Source organism: Calidris pugnax, unplaced genomic scaffold, assembly GCF_001431845.1.
Source record: "Calidris pugnax isolate Ruff unplaced genomic scaffold, ASM143184v1 scaffold27, whole genome shotgun sequence".
NCBI classification, from domain to species: Eukaryota; Metazoa; Chordata; class Aves; order Charadriiformes; family Scolopacidae; genus Calidris; species Calidris pugnax.
This window is the reverse complement of record NW_015090893.1, coordinates 13,741,140-13,758,222: the sequence shown is the minus strand read 5'-3', so window position 1 is coordinate 13,758,222 and position 17,083 is coordinate 13,741,140. Positions and strand designations below refer to the sequence as shown.

Below are 17,083 nucleotides of genomic sequence, written 5' to 3'. Positions count from 1 at the left end.
TCCTTATCTACTGTAACTATCCCTCTTTGATGATACTCCTTTATGGATGTTTCAACCCACCTTTCATGATCTGCTGCAATTCCATCTGCAGGGTTTGGATGGCTCGGGAAGGATCATCACTAGCTGAACGCTCGAGACGGTGAATTGAGAGCTTCCCATCAGTTACTGCTGCAATGTCATCATCTTCTAAGAAAATCACTCTGTTGGTGTGCTCAATGATAGCACTACCGAAAAAATAGAAGCAGACAAATCTGATATGTCAGCAAGAGTTGGTAGCAGCACTCCTCAAAGCAATTAAATATGCTACACAGCACTTCTAGCCCCCCTCCTCTCTTCTTTTTGGACATAACTGCAGATAGAGCCATCTTAAAGGAAATGGCTCCATCTGCTGCTCCTCCTGCTCTCTCACAGGAACCTGGAGCAGAAGGCTCAGGAAACACAGCATTTCACATCAGCAAGTTCCTGCTGATCTGATCTTGCCTCCCAAGGTCTCTGATGGACGCATAAAGTCAGGATCTTGCCCTGAGAGAGACAAATGTGTACCTGATGTCCAGGTTCTGGCTAAGTTTGGAACACCACCACCATTTCCTCCTCTAATAGCTGGATTAAAATGCCAAAACCAAGACTAACGTATAGTATGCCCAAATACTCAGCTGATGGTGTCTATTGGTACCCAACTTACTTTCCTACACTGGATTAATTTTACAGATGTTAGTAATTGGCAGATATTTACCGTTTAATGCTGACGTCAAGCCTTCACATTTTTGAAGTACCTTAGGCCTTGGGCTTTATGAAGTTACCTGGATTACAAGCTATCCCATCAGAAAACCATTGTACAGCAGCAAGACAGCGTAAGATTTCCAGAACTATCTCACTTTAAACAAAAACAATATTTTGAGAAGCATTTAAGTACTTCTGCTACCTTGCATCTGAAGCAAAGAAAAATTCTACTGCCTTATCCCCGACAGCGTGAAGGCAGGTAGAGCTGTCCAGTCTTTTCATCCGGGAATTGCATATGTTCTTCACATTCTCAATGTTGCCTATTAAAGAAATGAGACACTTTAAATGCAAAACCAGATCTGTTAAAATTAGAGATTACAAACTGTACAGGTTCAAGGTATCACAGTTACACAAGTATTTTGGGGAGGATGGGTCTTTTACACAAACCACACATTCAGTGGTGTAAAAATAGAATATCCTCAGTTAAAAAGCTATTTGGGGCATTGGCTGGTAGTTTTATAGTAAAAGACCAATTAACCTAATTTCTAATCATGAAGTAACAATAATTTTAGCACTTAAAAGTAATGTGATTTGATTTATCAACTTACATGTTCTATATAAGACAGGAATCTGTTCAGTGGAGAGCTTGTACTTGCTTCTAACCCCAATGAGCAAAGGACTCCCTCTCCTACAAAGGGAAAACACACAAGTTTATGAAGAGAAAGATGCGTAAAAAGAAGTCAAAGGACATCTGTGAAGTTGAAACACAGTATCCCATCTACCTTCCTAAATAGCAAGATCCTCCTCAACCCTGATCCTAAAGCCATTACACGGCAGGAGTTATATAAACTTGGCTTGTTTCTGCCAAGATTCACCAAATAGTATTATGTGAATAAGTGCCATATGCCTTGATAGTTCTTTCCCCATGATCTACACCCACGTAGAGGAAAATGTACACGAACTAGCTGTTTTCCTTCCAGGAATCACAAAACAGCTTAGCACAGGCACCAATTTAAATACCGCTTTTAAACAAAGCTTACTCAGCCTCTGAAGTGAGCCAGCAATCAGCTCCAGTGCTCTTTACTACCAAAATACTGTTCCATCCTTTAGCCTTCTAAACTCAGAAATGTCAACCACACCTCTGAAACTGTAGAATATTAAGATTTTTTTTTTTTTTAATTATATGGGTCACGCATCATATTGAAGAGCTTATTAAAAAATATAACACAGGAATAAGAGAGTAATTCACACCCCCCTCCATCATCTCAGACTAAAAATTTAGCTTCTCTTAATCTCTTCACTCCTAAAAACCCAAACCTGAACCACATATAGAACAGCTTGTTTCAGAAGATGTGCTCCTGTTAGAGTGATGGTACAGACAGCTTTTTCACAATTTTAATATAGTCCTATTTTAGACCACAGAAGCAATGGGCTTTTTGGTTGTCGTATAAAACAGCCTTTATGCCCACAGCTACTTCACTTGCTACTTTAATATCTTTACATTTCCTGAAAGTTGTTTTCAAAGTTATAAATAAAAGTAGAATTTAGACCGAAAAAAACTCATAAATGCCGTGACAGCTATAGAGCACTACTTGTATAACCTATTACTACAGTGGCATTTTAGCCAACCTGAACACACTTCTCTCAGTCTTTATTCAATATGAAGTAAAACTGAACAATATCCTTTCCTTTCCCTTTTAGATACAGCAGAAATGTTAGCACCCTCTTAATGTATCTTCAGAAACAGAGGATGCACTGAGCTTCTTTAGTGACACGCTGTAACAGATAAAAGGCCACTCTCTATGGGAATGTTGGTGGCTCATTCTCCTGAGTGTGTCACTTGGACCAACCTCCATCCGAAAGCCTATGGGAATGTTGGTGGCTCATTCTCCTGAATGTGTCACTTGGACCACCTCCAACCAAAAGTGTATTTGCAGGAAGCAAGAAAACATTGTCTCATTACTTTTCACTTGCCTTTCACTACTCAAAAGAGTGAGTAGTCACAGCTAATTTTTAAACAAAGTCACGCTATGGATTATAAGGAATCAACACAAGTCTCTGGAAATTCTGTGACCCGAAGTCAGTACAGCTCAAATTAAGTTATATTTAATAGTCAGCTGAAGAGATGCTCTGCAGAGCTTCACTGCACTTCACTAGGATTCCATCTACCTCCTGAATTTTGGTTCATTAAGCAGTTCATCATCAGTATTCCAGGGGGTTTTTGTTTTTACGAGATGTTAACATCTTTTTTAACCTAAAAAAAAGCATGAATTATGTATAAAATGGATTTTACTAACCTGGTAGCAACAGCTTCACCTGGGTAATGGATGCTCTTGAAAACCAATGCAAAAGCACCTTCCTGGAAACCATGCAAACAGAAGAGAAAAAAAATAAATACATCCTGAACAACTTATCTCAACTGGTTGCATCTCATTAAACTGGGGCCTTTCTTCCTGAGGGGGTTTTGAAGGAAAGCTCTTTACTGCTATCAGGAATCTCTTCCTGGAGGGCAGACTGCACCTTTAAAGGAATTGGATAAGGAGCAGAACAGGCCAACATGCACTTAACAAGGCAACAGCTGAATGGTCAGGAAGTGAGCACTTAGCCTCTGCTTATAAATAAAAACACCACCTTCTAATGCAAGGGTTAAGAAAATCTCTGAGATGTTACGTAATTAACGTGAAGGCTGTTAGACATTTCCTTTTAGTAAGATTTTTAAAAAGAGTGTGCCTGTAGCTGCATTTTATCATGCATTTTCAGCTAAAATTTTGGAGTTACTACTTAATTCTAGTTTAAGCAGCAAATTCTCACTAACTCATTTCCAAAAAAATCCCTCCACCAAAAGAAAAAAAAAAAAAAAAAAGGAAAAGAAAAGAAAACACCAAAACCCACAACACAAGAACACAAACAGGAACAGAAAATCAACCGCTCTACAGTATTAGTGCAGCTTGCAAACTTGAGGATTATTCCAAAAGCAGGAGCCAAAGCCCCCCCCCCCCCCTTGCAGGGACTGCAGTCTGGGAGGATTCTGGTCTTCTTTTGTGTTCAGGTGAAGTCTCCCTTCTCCTCAAATAGGTGGTTGCACCACTATTCCCTCTTGGCCCATACTGGCCATGTGAATTCCAGCCCTGCCCTAGGGGAATCCTACAGAGGCTGCTTCAGAGAGGAGAAAGGGGAGGTGAAGAAAGTGTAAGGAACTGCAGGAAGGGGAGGGAAAACATCTGCCCAGGGACTGGGGGAGGAAACAAAGCGAGCTTTCTTCAAGTTTGCAATGCATCTATCGAAGTTTTTAAGCGTTCACATACTAAGTAACAGTAGATTCCCACTTCACAGTTTGGGAACCAGCTACGCCATCAATCAGTACCGCTTCTTCGATTTATTTCCAAACATGGGAGCCAAGGCACACCGTTAGACAAACTTGAATCACAGCAGTGTTTTAGCACGATCAGAATATCCTCTAAGAACACACTGCCCTTTATGAGATATTTCAACCCCCAGAGGCTCCTACATCTTTTTTAAATTAAGCTGTTTCATTAAAAACAGTGATAACCTGTTGCTTTAAAAAAAAAACCAACAACAAAACCAACCAAACAAAAAACACTTCTAAAGTAATTTTAAAATTTATCATTGAAAAGCCTCTGAGGTTTCCAAAATTTTAATCTAATTTCTTGGTCTATTAATAATTGTTAAAAGGCCAAAAATCATTATTTGCAGCACCTTTGAAGGACTCCTGCAGAGGATCTAAATGCGTAAATGCAGAATACGAAGGAACCCCATAAATAGCTTATACTGTAGTACAGTAAAAAAGGAACTTCCCACTTACCAACTGTTGAATAACTCTTTCCACCAAAGCTGAAAAACTGGTGTCCTCACTCTCTCTGTTGTCATACATGTATTTGATCAATTTGGGGATTGTTTCTGTGTCTGTTTCAGATTCGAATTCATAGCCTTTGCTCTCCTGAAATATCATATAGAAGAGTAAAAAGTGTTTTCATCCTCAGGCAAGAAACACTGAAGAGCCCTTCAGCTGTCTCCCACCAGAAACTGCACAGCAAGAGACTGCTTTGAGCACTACACTGGAAGTGGATATATATCACTATAGACAAAAAAGAAAGACTTATCCTGTCATAACCTGCCCTTTGAGAAATACTGTAATAAAACAGGGAGTAAGACTTGCTCAGCATCCATCAAGCAACAAGAGACAGGAGGGAGCCCACTCCACTCACCCTCTCAAACAACTTCAGCACTAATTGCTGCTCAACTCAGAAGTACTTCACATTTACAATTGCAAGAAGATATTTTACTTCTGTGTATGTTTATTAGGCAGGCTCCTTCATGATACTATTTTATAGATGATATCCAGAACCTCGCATTCAGATTCAAAGTCATGAATGATCTGACAGTAGCTGGTGTGACATTTAATTTCTAGTTTTAGAATCAAGTTACCACAGACTCACCAGAAATTTTCTCAGGTCCTTATAATTTGTGATGATTCCATTATGGATAACAACGAATTCTAAAAGGAAAAAAAAAAATACTTCAGTAAGGGAAAATTAAGATAACTAACTCAGAACACAAAATTAGAGAGGAAAAAAGCTTAGAAGTACACTAGAAACTACCTGCTACAGCTTTCAGACCTACAGTTTATCATAACATGGACAACAGAGAGCAGACGCTTACAAATTCTGAAGGCATATGAAAATTGTTCCAAATCTTCAAGATGGTTTTAAACTACAGCCAGTAGAATAGCACCGAGCCATCTCAAGTGAAAAATGATAGGAAAGCTCCCTTTTCCAGCCCAGACAATATTGATGCACTTACATTTTAAGACACCTTTTAAAACAAGAATGTTGTCTTTTGACTAACTTGCATCAGTTTTCAGAAAACAGATCTTATTAATCTTTTACGTTGTTATTTTAGCCTGAAAAGATGCTATTTTATTGTAAAAGCGTCTAACCTAGATAGAATAGCAACAGCTTAGCCCTAGTATACAAAATAGACACCATAAAGCCAGTAAGAAAAGAGTGCATATGTACATACTATGTGGGTTCAGCCATTTCAGATTCACACAGTTCCAGAGAGCAGCAGAGATTACGCACCGTTCCTTTTATCTGATCTCTGAGGGTGACTGTTTATTGCACTTGGTACTCCGTGGGTCGCCCAGCGGGTATGAGCAATTCCAAAATGTGTTTCAAAATCTGCTTTTGCGTCCAGGTCATCTTGTTCTATACACAAGAAATTCAGTTAATTGCGTATTTAAAGTTGACCCTCTCTCTCACACACACACACAACTAGTAAAACACCAAGAGAATTCCTGCAGGCAAAACACTAGAAGTTATCTTCTGGCTTTCTTTTTAAACCATTTGCTTTCTTGACATTGCACTTCAGATAGTTCAAGCTACTGTGATTAAAACTTTGTTTGCCAAGACTCAAGCATTTTCAGCCAATAGTAACAGCTAGGCTAACAGACCACATTACTACAAATTATAATGTAAACGTATTAAAACACAACTTCAGCTCCTCACAGATGGAAGCACTGCATAAAGCAGATTGTGATGACAGCCAGATGCTTAAATGCTCGTAAATTCTGTCAAGAGTCCATGTTCCGACATTTCAGCTACCAAGCACAGAAATCATCCCAGTAAAGCACCAAGGGAGCCCGGGTCTTGAACAAAGAAGCAACCAAAAGAGGGGAGAATAGACTGATAATTTCACAGCACTATACTTAAAGATCTATTTGCTTTTGAAGTGCAGATTTGGAGGGCACAAACAATCTGCCATTGGATTACACAGCGCAGTTATGTCTGGTACAAAATCATAATGGTAATTTCATGGTCTGACTCTCTGCTGAGATGCAGATACTGTCCAACTGGGAGGCCAAAGTAAAGGGGTAATTTTTAAGATACCTACTGTGCAACTCTTCTTCCAGGGCCTTTACTTTTCCTCTTTTCTTAACTAGTTTGATGAACCTTTCTTTATCTTCATTATTATTTCCATCAATTGCCACTCCTACAATAAAGGACACAGTCACAAATATTTCATCCTTTCACTGGGACTCGAGCACAAAAAAAGCTGAGGCACAAACTACACGACCCTGTATGAAGTTGTTCTTCCTCACACCCTGTTTGCTTTGCTTCTGTGTACTAAACCTCAACCACCATCTGATTACAGAGCTAAACATCCAATTTAAAGTCCTGAGAATAGCTAAAGAAGAAAATCCAAAATAATCGAGCTAATTAGTTCTAATCTTTCAATCTGCAGGACAAAAAAAAAAATAAATTAAGGGAAATCCAACACACAGAAGTTAAAACCACCCAAAAAGTCACATAAGTAGCTACTGGTTGCTAAAATTATTTTGTTGAGTTAGTTTACATACCTGCAGAGTCATAGCCTCTGTATTCCAGTCTCTGTAATCCTTTTATCAGGGTTTCAAATATTTCCTTCCGAGTCCGAGGCACTCTGTAGTTTAGATAAGCAAAAATTCCTGTTTAAGGAGAAAAGGGGAGGGAGGAAAAAAAGAAGCAAAGGTTTTTTAGAGTTTGTATCCCTTCAGACTCAATTCAAAACCCTTTAAAACTAGCATCACAGAGAAGAGGGACCCCACCTCCCATTTAGTACAATTCTTCCTACTGCGTTTTTAAATGGAAAGAGTTCAAATACAATAAAGGAATCAGGACCTTCATTTTTACCACGCAAACATAAACGCTTTCCTGGCCAGTTTCACTCTCCTCATGTTACCCACCAAGAGTTAAACAGTTGAGAGAGCTTAAAAAAAAATTCTACTTTACATGAAAACCACAGCTGAAAATGGGAACATTGTGATCTATTTCATATCCAGATTTAAAACTAGACATTCAAAGAAGGAATATATTCACCAGTACTAACACAAGGAGACTTTTGTAATCAAAGTCACGGCCTTAAATACCCATGGGTAGGTACTAGGCACAACATCTTATTTCTGAAAGGCTCCAGCTTAATCCCGTACACAACAGTCACTTCAGCGGGAAGAGAATAGGGAAGAAAACATAAAGAAAGGGCAGAAGTCAAAAGGATAGGCCAACAAAGGAAAGCGACAGAAGATACAAAACCAGGGTCACCCAAAAACCAAGCATTCATTCTGCGGTGCCTCGGCACAAGGCTGCCTGCCAAACCCAACACATGGGAGACACGGGATCCGTGTCCTTGCCCTGTGTTACTCAGGTCAACTCCAGGGAGGCATCACAGAAAGACAGAGCTCACTCCTTGCCCACTCGGCAACCAGAGCCCGGAGGAGTCTGTCAGTCTGATCCTTCTCTTGAATAGACCACTCATCCACCAAGAAGTGGCTTTTTTTTTTAAATTTTTGGGTTGGTTCTCCCCTTCCACACAGTTTGCTTTTTTTTTTTTTTTTTTTGGTAGGCAAAAGTACACAAGCATTTTTTTCACTAAAAGGAGTTTGGGGGATATAACTTTATCTTTAGAAATGGTGTAATAAAAAGGTCACCTGCAAAGGAAAACACAACCATTCCTTTGCCTACTGCTTTTTTGGGGACTTCTGCATTTATAAGGATAGATCACGCCTTTTTATTAACTCTTGCAAATCTGTACCCCGATAAAACCAAAACTTCTAATTTCACTGTTTCTCCAAACAACAAGTCAGGACTGGAGACTACAGTTAGCAAAAACCAGACTTTAAGAGCTGAACAGATAAGCAGTTCAGACAAGCAAATGTTTTAAATAGAGAAAGCCTTTGTTTGAAATTTAACACCCTCTTCCCCTTCAATTAAGGCATTTGAACCGTAAATGGCTGTAAAGAAGCTGTTATAATGATACACCAATAAATCTCCCTTTTAAATATTGTTGTGAATTCAGTTACTCCACTGGTTTTAAGACATTAAAACTGCTGATTTGACAGTGAGACTAAAAGACTACTACATTGGTCCCTGAATTTATCTTGGAAGGATTAAAGGGTGGAAAATGCTTTTCTGCTACAGAAGTGAGATTTATGAGGAGCCCAGCCTAATTATTTCTAGAGTGTCCAACATTAACGGGGATATTAAGACAATAGTTGCACTTAAAAGAGGTATTTGGGAATTTGAACAGCTAAATACTGTTCTTCATGGACGTTTTGAAAAATATTGCCTCCGGTTATATACAGTCACCTTAGACTGAGAGGTTGCTGATCATTTTTCCAGACAGATATTTACCGTTCTCTGGCACTAACCACTAACCTCAAGAGAAGCATTCTTCAATTTCTTCAATACAAATTTCTCAACATCATTCCAGAACATTGCTACACACCTCATTTCAGATCCAACTCTACTTTCTAGGCCAGATTTCACAACGTATTTAAGAAGCATCAGCCTTGTATGTTCCATGTGGCATCTCTGACTACACAGAGCTCCAGGAAACACCTTCCTCCGGGACTGTCCTTACAATGCTACCAGTGTGCTGCAATTGTTAAAAAGATCCTTGTTTCCAGGGAACTGTAGCTGTGCCTCCACACACGTGAATTAGAAGACGCAAGAAGTCACCAGAGGCCACTTAGAATGAAAGCAATAGCTGCAGCCTGACTTCTCAAGGAATATATTATAAAATCCTTCAGTTAAAGGAAATAAATCATCCTCTCAGCGCTGTTTCTCCAGTGCTTTTCTGTTTCATGATTTACCCACTTGCATGTTTTCTTCCCTACTCAGTCATCTTTTTGGCTAGATTTAAAGCACATTGCTCAACTCACGGAGGAACAACTTTCGATAAAGACTTCTTGTAGCTTAATTCCTTCTGGAAGCAAACCAATATGACTGAATCTTAAGTTGAATCATGCTCATGACAAGAGAGTTTTGTGATGCTCGCAAGTTACTTTATGATGGCATCCTCAAGCTATTAGATACCATTTCCAAGCTTCCATCTCTCCTCCCCAGTGAAGACTCAAGCACTCTCCAAGCTAATGCAATACTGAAGTGCTATGTATCAAGTAAAGTAATGCTTATTTGTCAGCACAGCATAAGCAATGAAATATTTTCTTAAGTCATACATACAAACATAGAATCCAATGAAAGCATTTAAGAAGTGTTTTACTAGTGCATTGCTCTCTTGACCTGAATGCTAAATCTAGTATATAACTTTCCATAATTACAGAGTTTGCAAACAAGCATGAACTAGGTCAACCATGTACGGCTTACCTTTAGAATCAGATACTCCAAACACAAACAAAAGGTTGTCAAAATATTACTAAAACCAGCTTTAATCAGGTGCAGACACTGAACGCAAGGCTCTCCCTTTATGCGCGTATCAAGACTTTACAGTTTCCCCTTTCCCTTTCAGGATTGCAAGCAGAGCTTCAAGAGGAGGAAAAATTAATTGAGTACTTTTTGGCAGGAAAAATCTACAAGAACTCTTGCAATTCCAAGACTTCACCAAAAACAAGAAGGGGGCAGCCTACACTTTAAGACTGAACAAAATTAATTATTTAAAAAAAAAATAAAAGGATGCCTTTACTGGGGTAAGGACATTGTTGATGCCAGGAACTTAGCTTTGAGAATGTCCCAGTCTAAACTTTCGTATCCTTGAGAAACCAATTTTGATTTAAAATAGGTGGATAATCAGCTTAAAAGCTTTTTACCTGCTTTTTAAACCCTGGATTCTTTTGCTATACTATTTTCTTAAGTGCAAGTGTGATAACATCTCAATTACATTTCCTAAAGAACATGTTTATGGATGCATTTAATGACCTATGTATTTTCAAAACAGAAAACAATGGGTTTAAATCTTTATGTGTCAGGGAAAACACAATAGGACCCAGTTTCAACACTTACACCTGGAAAGATACGCAAAAATAAAATCAACAACAACAAAGAAGTAATTTTGAAACTCTTGGTTGCAACCTCAAGAACTCCTAAGGCAGATCAGCCTAGCAAGGGAAGATAAGGGGCATCTTTCATGATAACAAACTCATGTAAAAGGTCTCCAAATGTCGATGGGAAGAAAACTAGCACTACTGTCACCGCACTTCATGAGCTCTCTTTGCCATTTCATCCCCAGTCAGTCACTCCACCTCAAACTAGACGTTTTACCAAACTCATTTAGCACTGCTAACACCCTCATTTCCCAATCAGCCCAGATCTGCTAAGGTTTTTTGATGCTACCATCACATGTCTCACCGCTTCATGCTTGCCACCAACACCTTTGGTTTGCTTCGGCACCGAGCCAAGTCTCTCACCTGAAGGGGTTTTGTTAGAAGACACTGAGTTTGCCCCATTGATAGCGACCCGAGAGTCACGTAGGAGCTCAAATATCACCTCCAGTTTCCATGCAAGCGAAAGAGGCTTACTGGAGTCCTTGCTCCTTCTGAGGTTGAAATTAAAGAGGACGTGGAGGCAGGGCAAAGAACATCCAACTTAGAAAGTACATTTTTGGGAGCAGTAACTCAAGTCACTTTCAGTCTGTGTCTCACAAAAGAACTTCTGTTCACGATGGCTAAGAAGTACACGCACAAGATTTTTTCTACTTTCAACAAAAGTATCCTCCCAGATCTGAAAGGAGTTTTCAGTGAAAAAAAATGGTAAAGTTTCGCTAAAATTTCCTCCATTAACTAAAATCACCATCTTCGGAGCCCGCACTTTGATTTTAATCTGATCCAACGCGTATTTAAGCAACTGTATGTGCACTGTTGGCGTTATCTTCACCATCTCATCTTTATTAGATAAAGGAAGGTGAACAAACTCACATCAGGTAAGAATTAAGTTCCTTCACCGCCTTTGTTCCAAAACCACAGACCCTTCCCATGGCGGCGGCTGGGAAGGGAGTCACAGCTGATGCCCGGTCCCGGGGAGCACCGTGGAGGCTGGATGCCAGCCCGGGCAGTGATGCCCCCAGGCACAGAGACCAGCAAAGGTGAACACCCCCGGGACACCCTCGGAGCAGCCGGGCATTGGGAACGGGATTTTCCCATCCCAAGTCCCCGGGACAAGCCGCCAGACACGGAGAACACCGAGAAGCCAAGCTGTGAGGGGCAGAAAGTAAATCTCCTTTCCTCAGGAGGACGGAGGAGCTTCACCTTTACCTGCCACCGCTGCAGGAGCCGGTCATTCCCCCTTCCCACCCCCACAAAGCGGGTACGGCGGGGCCGGTCCCCAACGAACCCGCTGCGACGGCGGGGACCGCTCTGTCAGAGCGGGGCAGCCCCGCACCCCTCCGCCCGGGGACAAAGCGGCCCTTGTCCCCCCCTCCACCGCCCCGCCAGAAGAGGCGGCCGGCACAGGCAGCCCTCGCTCCTACCAGCCACCGCCGGCTCCGGAGGGCGAAGGGCCGCGGCGGGCCCCCTGACGGCCCCGTCACTCACCGCACATGGTCGCGCCACACGATCCTCCCCGCTGACAGGAAACGCGGCTCCCGCCCGACGGCCCGGCTGGGGGACTGCCGCCGCCTCCCCGGCTCTTATAGAGCGCGGCCGGCTCGGCCCCTGCCTTCCCGCTCATTGGCCGGGCAGCGGGAGCCGGGGCCGCTCCGCCCGGGGCCCTCGAGCGGCTGCACGGCGGGGGGCAGAGCCCCGGCGCGGAGGCGGCCCCGGGGGCGGGAGGGGGACGCGGAGGTTCGCGCCCTGCCCCCGGCCCAGCCCTGCCCCGCCTCGACCCTTCCGGGGGCCCCGAGGGCTGTGGCGGGCGGTGGGTCTGATGGGTTCTTCAGAGGGATAGAGCCGGCCGGGGGGCGATGGAGTCCGTCCTGTCAGGGCAATATGGCCGGGCCTGAGGCGGAGGGGCAGGGTAGCCCCTCAACGAGCTTGGCAGGGGAAGGTCCTCCGTCCCGTTTTCCAGTCTGTTCGGCCACAAGCATTTAGAAACACATTCTTAGCAGCCAGCTTCCATCTGCAGAGGCCAGGGCTGAGGGCACCTGTGTTGGTGCTCGGTTGAACCATGGCCACACACGAGGGTCATCCACCTGTAGAGAGCCTTGTTCTGCAGCATGCCAACAAACTCCTGGTCACTCTGTGTGGTCACCTCCATTCATCTGATAAGAAAGAGACTTAAAATGGGCTCCAGGAGCCTCCTCTGGCCTCTTCATGCAAGGCTGGGCTCTCTGGGGGGCAGATGACCGTGAGGGTGATGGTGGCCACAGGCCCTGACCCGGCCTCCATCGTTGCAGGGCGCACCTCAGCCCAGGCCTGGTCCTGCTGGCCCAAGCTTTATCTGCTTCTTCTGAAGAAATTTGTGATGTCTCATCTCGGGGAACCTCCTCCAAGCAAAGGGAACAGTGGCTTTTAGAGCAAGTGCCTGGTGGCCTCCTTGGGACTGCCGGCATCCACAGAAGTAGCTCAGGCCGCTATTTGAACAAAGGATTTCTAGCCCCAATTTGAACAAATGTGTTTTTTTAAAATACATGAAGTTTCAGGATGATTTCCCCTGCTTATAAGCTGCTTCTTCCTTATTAAAACATACCAAAATATCTCATATCCTTCAAACTTTGTCACTTTTCGTGGAGAGGTTGAATGGAGGATGAAGATTGGAACGTCAACATTTCAGCTGCAAAAAATCGTAGTTTTTTTTGTAGTTTTTTCTGCCACTAAGAAAGGGAAACTACGTCTCAAGGCAAAAACCTAGATTTAAAGTATTTTCAAGTCATAAAATCAAAGAAAATAGTGTTAGAAATTCTGCTTTAAATTAGTTTATGAGAAGGAACGTGAAACAGCAATGCACACCATGCTCGGTAAAAAACAGGTTTGTTTTCCTTCTCCTCCCCCCAGGATAAGACCAAAGAGGCCCATGATTTTTCACCGGTTTAGTCCCCGCTTTGCCACTGACCTGCCGTGTGACATCAGGCAAGTCATTTTGACACTCCATTCCAGTTTTTCCTGTCTGTTCGGGTTACTTTGCTCCTTCTCTGAAGCAATCACTGATCTTGTTTCCCCCAATCCAGCTCAAGCAGAGGGGGAGGTTCCTGATCTCAGCTTCACTTGTTAAGTAGCATTGCCATTCAGATTAAATTACATACAGTGAAGGTAAACTTATTTTTTCTCCCAGTGCAACATGGATTTTAACTAATGAGTACTGGAGAGAGTGGGAAAGAAGCACTTTTTTTTTTTTTTTTTTTCAAACAAAAAAAACATCACTGCCACGCTAATTGCAAAAGATCACGAGTCAGAGCCCAAAATTTCACTCATGCAAGACATTTCATGTTTCCCTGTGACATTCCCAGGGAGAAAGCTAAACAGAAATGAGGCTCAACTGCAAGTATAAACTGAATTAATTAGTGGTTAACTTGTCACTTTGATAACTTACCAATCAACACTTCCCAGACTCATCTGTCTCATGCCATCCAGCTTTTTCATGACTTTTTGGAAGTATATTAGAGAACACAGTAGTTGTATTTACTGCTGGGTTTGTTTGTCAAAGGGACAGATTTTACACCACTCGGATGAGATAATCGAACTGATCCCATCTCATCTCAAAACTCGTTAAAAGTCTAGAAGCCAAAATAAAGGAAAACATAATCTACCATATTCGACACAAGAAGGCTGTAGCAATTCTGCTGTTCTCTGTCTCAGGAGACTGTTAAAAAAACCAAAGCTGATAGCACTTGTGCCAAAGAATTTGTAAATTGAAGATTGCCATTTTCATGCTATAAGAGACACGCATCTAAGAAGCCACAAGGAGATCAACTGATGTGACTTCCCACAAAAGTCTGAACACAAATCTGAGTGATACTGTAGGGATCAGGAAAATTTGCTCAGCTACTTCTTCCTTTTTTCTGTCGTCACACAAGTCATCAAAACTCAAAGTAGGAGACAGTAGGGTGCGGTACGGAGAATGCTGTATCACTGATCTAGTGTCAGGTCACGAGGAAGTTGCCTGGGGCACCAGTAGGCAAAGGCGAGGAGCAATGAAAATCATTCAGGATGTTGTTGGGAAAGAAGAAGGATTTATGCTTAGGCTCTCTCTGAGCCTAGTGCAGATACTAGTTATTACGGCGTTTATGATCTGCCCCGAAAAGCAGCCCGCAGCATTTTAAGGACAGGTATGTCAAACTGCATCTACGTATTCAAGAGCTTCAGATATATATCTAAATACTGTGTTATACCTTGTTCTGTTCCGTGCTAGACACCAAAGGGGACTGAATTTCCTACTGAGGAGTTTCAGTAAATTCAGTTGTCCCAGGGAGTGAAAGGACCAAAACACTAGTTAGTAAACAGGGGCAGAAAAAGTAGTAGTGGATGTGAACTGCGAAAAGGAAGAGCTGTGATAAATATCAGGAAAAAAATCAGGAGGAGCAGTTACACAATGGAACAGGCTGCAAAAGCTGGTTTATGGCCCTTTCATTGGTGACACTGCTGGAGCAGACCGTGTCCTGTGAGGCACCACTAGAGTGAGTGATCTGTGTGTGGTGCGAAGGATGATGGGTGACCAAATGGGAGTCCCCTCTGACTCCAGCACTTCTATGGTTATAGCTGGGTTATAAAACGCCTTTTAAATTACCTTTTTGGACTGCTGGTTGAGTGGCTACAACATTTTCTAAGAACTAATAGCCTGATGCTACATTCATACTAGAATACAAAGCACATTACCAGTGACAATTTGTTATTTTAGGTTTTTATATATACAAAAAAGAAAGAAATAACGAACTGGAGAAAAAGAGCACTAGGAAGGATTCCCTTGAAGAGTTTTTCTTGCTTTGAAACATGAAAGTTGAGAGACCAAAAGCAGCCATCGTACATTACAGACCATCATCCCCCTCAACTAGACTCCTGCACTTCTGCAATTTTTAGGTATTACTCCTAATAAAAATATTTAAAACAGTGAGAAAAGCTGAGCACTCCCATCACCATCACTTTAAGTTTAAAAAAAGGGATAGAGTTATTCCATACCAAGGCTCTCAAGAATATTTGGGCTGCCAGCTTGATCTGGATTTCGCTCCCATTTCTTCCCAGTCTGATACCGGTGTCTGCTAACTAGGAGTCACTCCAGTGAAACCAAATTTCACCTGTAGAAAAAACAAATATGAGGGGCTGACCTTGGTGGCATCTGAAGGAGGTTGGGCTGTGCGTGGTGTGGAGCCCGTGTGCTTTGGGACAGGACACAGCTACGTGGGAAAGGCCGCCCGCCCTCCACATCCATCTCAGCTCCACAGCGAGTTCTGCAGAGAACTGGGAAGTGCCTTTGAAGTGAAGACAGCAACACCTTTCTTCTGCTGAGAAGTTCAAAGGGGAGGAAAACGTGTTATATTGATGGTTCTCTCAGCAGAGGTGTCAGCTAACAAGTCACCTAGGATCTGTCTAGGACTAAGGAGCTGGTATTTTCAATTTAAGAGCACATAATAGTAATTAACAGCGTTTCATTTGAGAACAGAGCAGAGTTAATCATCATTCGTCGCTGTCAGACAGCTGTCTTTGAAATGCTAAAAATTATGTGTGTTAGGAGGAGTTGCGCGTAAATGTGAATCAACATCATACCTGTGATTGAGAATTAAGTAACCACGATTTAATTCAATGACAGCTTTTCAGCAGAATTGTCGTGATAAGCATATGTAATGTAAAACCAACACAGCTAATTAACTAGATTTTAAATACTTTAAAAACACAAAGGCGCATTTGGTAATAATTCATCTAAGGCATTATGTTCTAAATAGCACTAAGCAGTTTCCTGAGTTTTTGATGTAAATTCCTCATAACAGGAGCTACAAATAAGTTAATGGGAAGTGTCAGGGAGACAAAGAAATGTTTGGAAAAATCTGTAGCTTTTGGTACTGGATTACTTTTCTCAGCCTGTTGTGTGGTCCCTTCAGGTCAAGAGTGAGAAATGCTGACAGAGCAATACTGATAGCTGTAGGCCTGCCCTCCCCTGCCCCATTTCTGGGGATCAGGACCATTCACTCAGTATTTTTCATGAATACAAGATTCTCACAGGTCATGCAGGGTTGGAAGGAGCAAAGCCAGCTACTTGCCATAGCTGGGCAGAGCATGCCCGTATAAGAAGTCAAGAAGTTTAAATTCCAAAGGAAAAGAAAGCATTAAAAGAAATCCATAGTTCTTTCCAGTCTACGCCAAATTATGGCTTCACTGAAAGTGATTATAAAATCAAACAGGTACTGCAGCTACAGCTGTATATGGCTTATAACAGCTACATCCCACCATAAGACCGTCCACGGCATCACCTCTTCCTTCTCCACCACAGGAAAGCCTTGGACTCCTTCCCCAGCTCCCCCAGATCCCTCCTGGCAGCAGCCAAACCACCCTCCAAGCGCAATAATTCGGCACTTCCCGAGCCACGCTGGCTCACTCGACACCACAGAGCAGGGTGAAGCACAACTTCTGCCCTCCTCTGCTTAATTTTATTTCTGAGCGTATGAACCCGGCTTGCTATTTTGGTAAGAACAATTTCGTTCCACTCTTCTC

The 17,083-nt window shown here is 42.3% G+C and overlaps 1 protein-coding gene across 1 annotated transcript in view; it reads right to left on the bottom strand.

Annotated features, from left to right (window-relative positions):
- The window catches only part of GFPT2 (glutamine-fructose-6-phosphate transaminase 2), a 28,552-nt gene extending 16,393 nt beyond the window's left edge, over window positions 1-12,159 (bottom strand). The window contains exons 1-8 of the mRNA XM_014947682.1: window positions 12,041-12,159; window positions 7,097-7,204; window positions 6,631-6,729; window positions 5,820-5,945; window positions 5,178-5,236; window positions 4,544-4,678; window positions 3,018-3,079; window positions 1,325-1,408 (exon numbers count right to left, since the gene is read on the bottom strand). Of these exons, the coding sequence (XP_014803168.1) occupies window positions 1,325-1,408; window positions 3,018-3,079; window positions 4,544-4,678; window positions 5,178-5,236; window positions 5,820-5,945; window positions 6,631-6,729; window positions 7,097-7,204; window positions 12,041-12,047 (680 nt within the window). The 5' untranslated portion in view covers window positions 12,048-12,159. The remainder of the gene's footprint in view (window positions 1-1,324; window positions 1,409-3,017; window positions 3,080-4,543; window positions 4,679-5,177; window positions 5,237-5,819; window positions 5,946-6,630; window positions 6,730-7,096; window positions 7,205-12,040) is intronic.
- Between the last annotated feature and the right edge of the window lie 4,924 nt (window positions 12,160-17,083).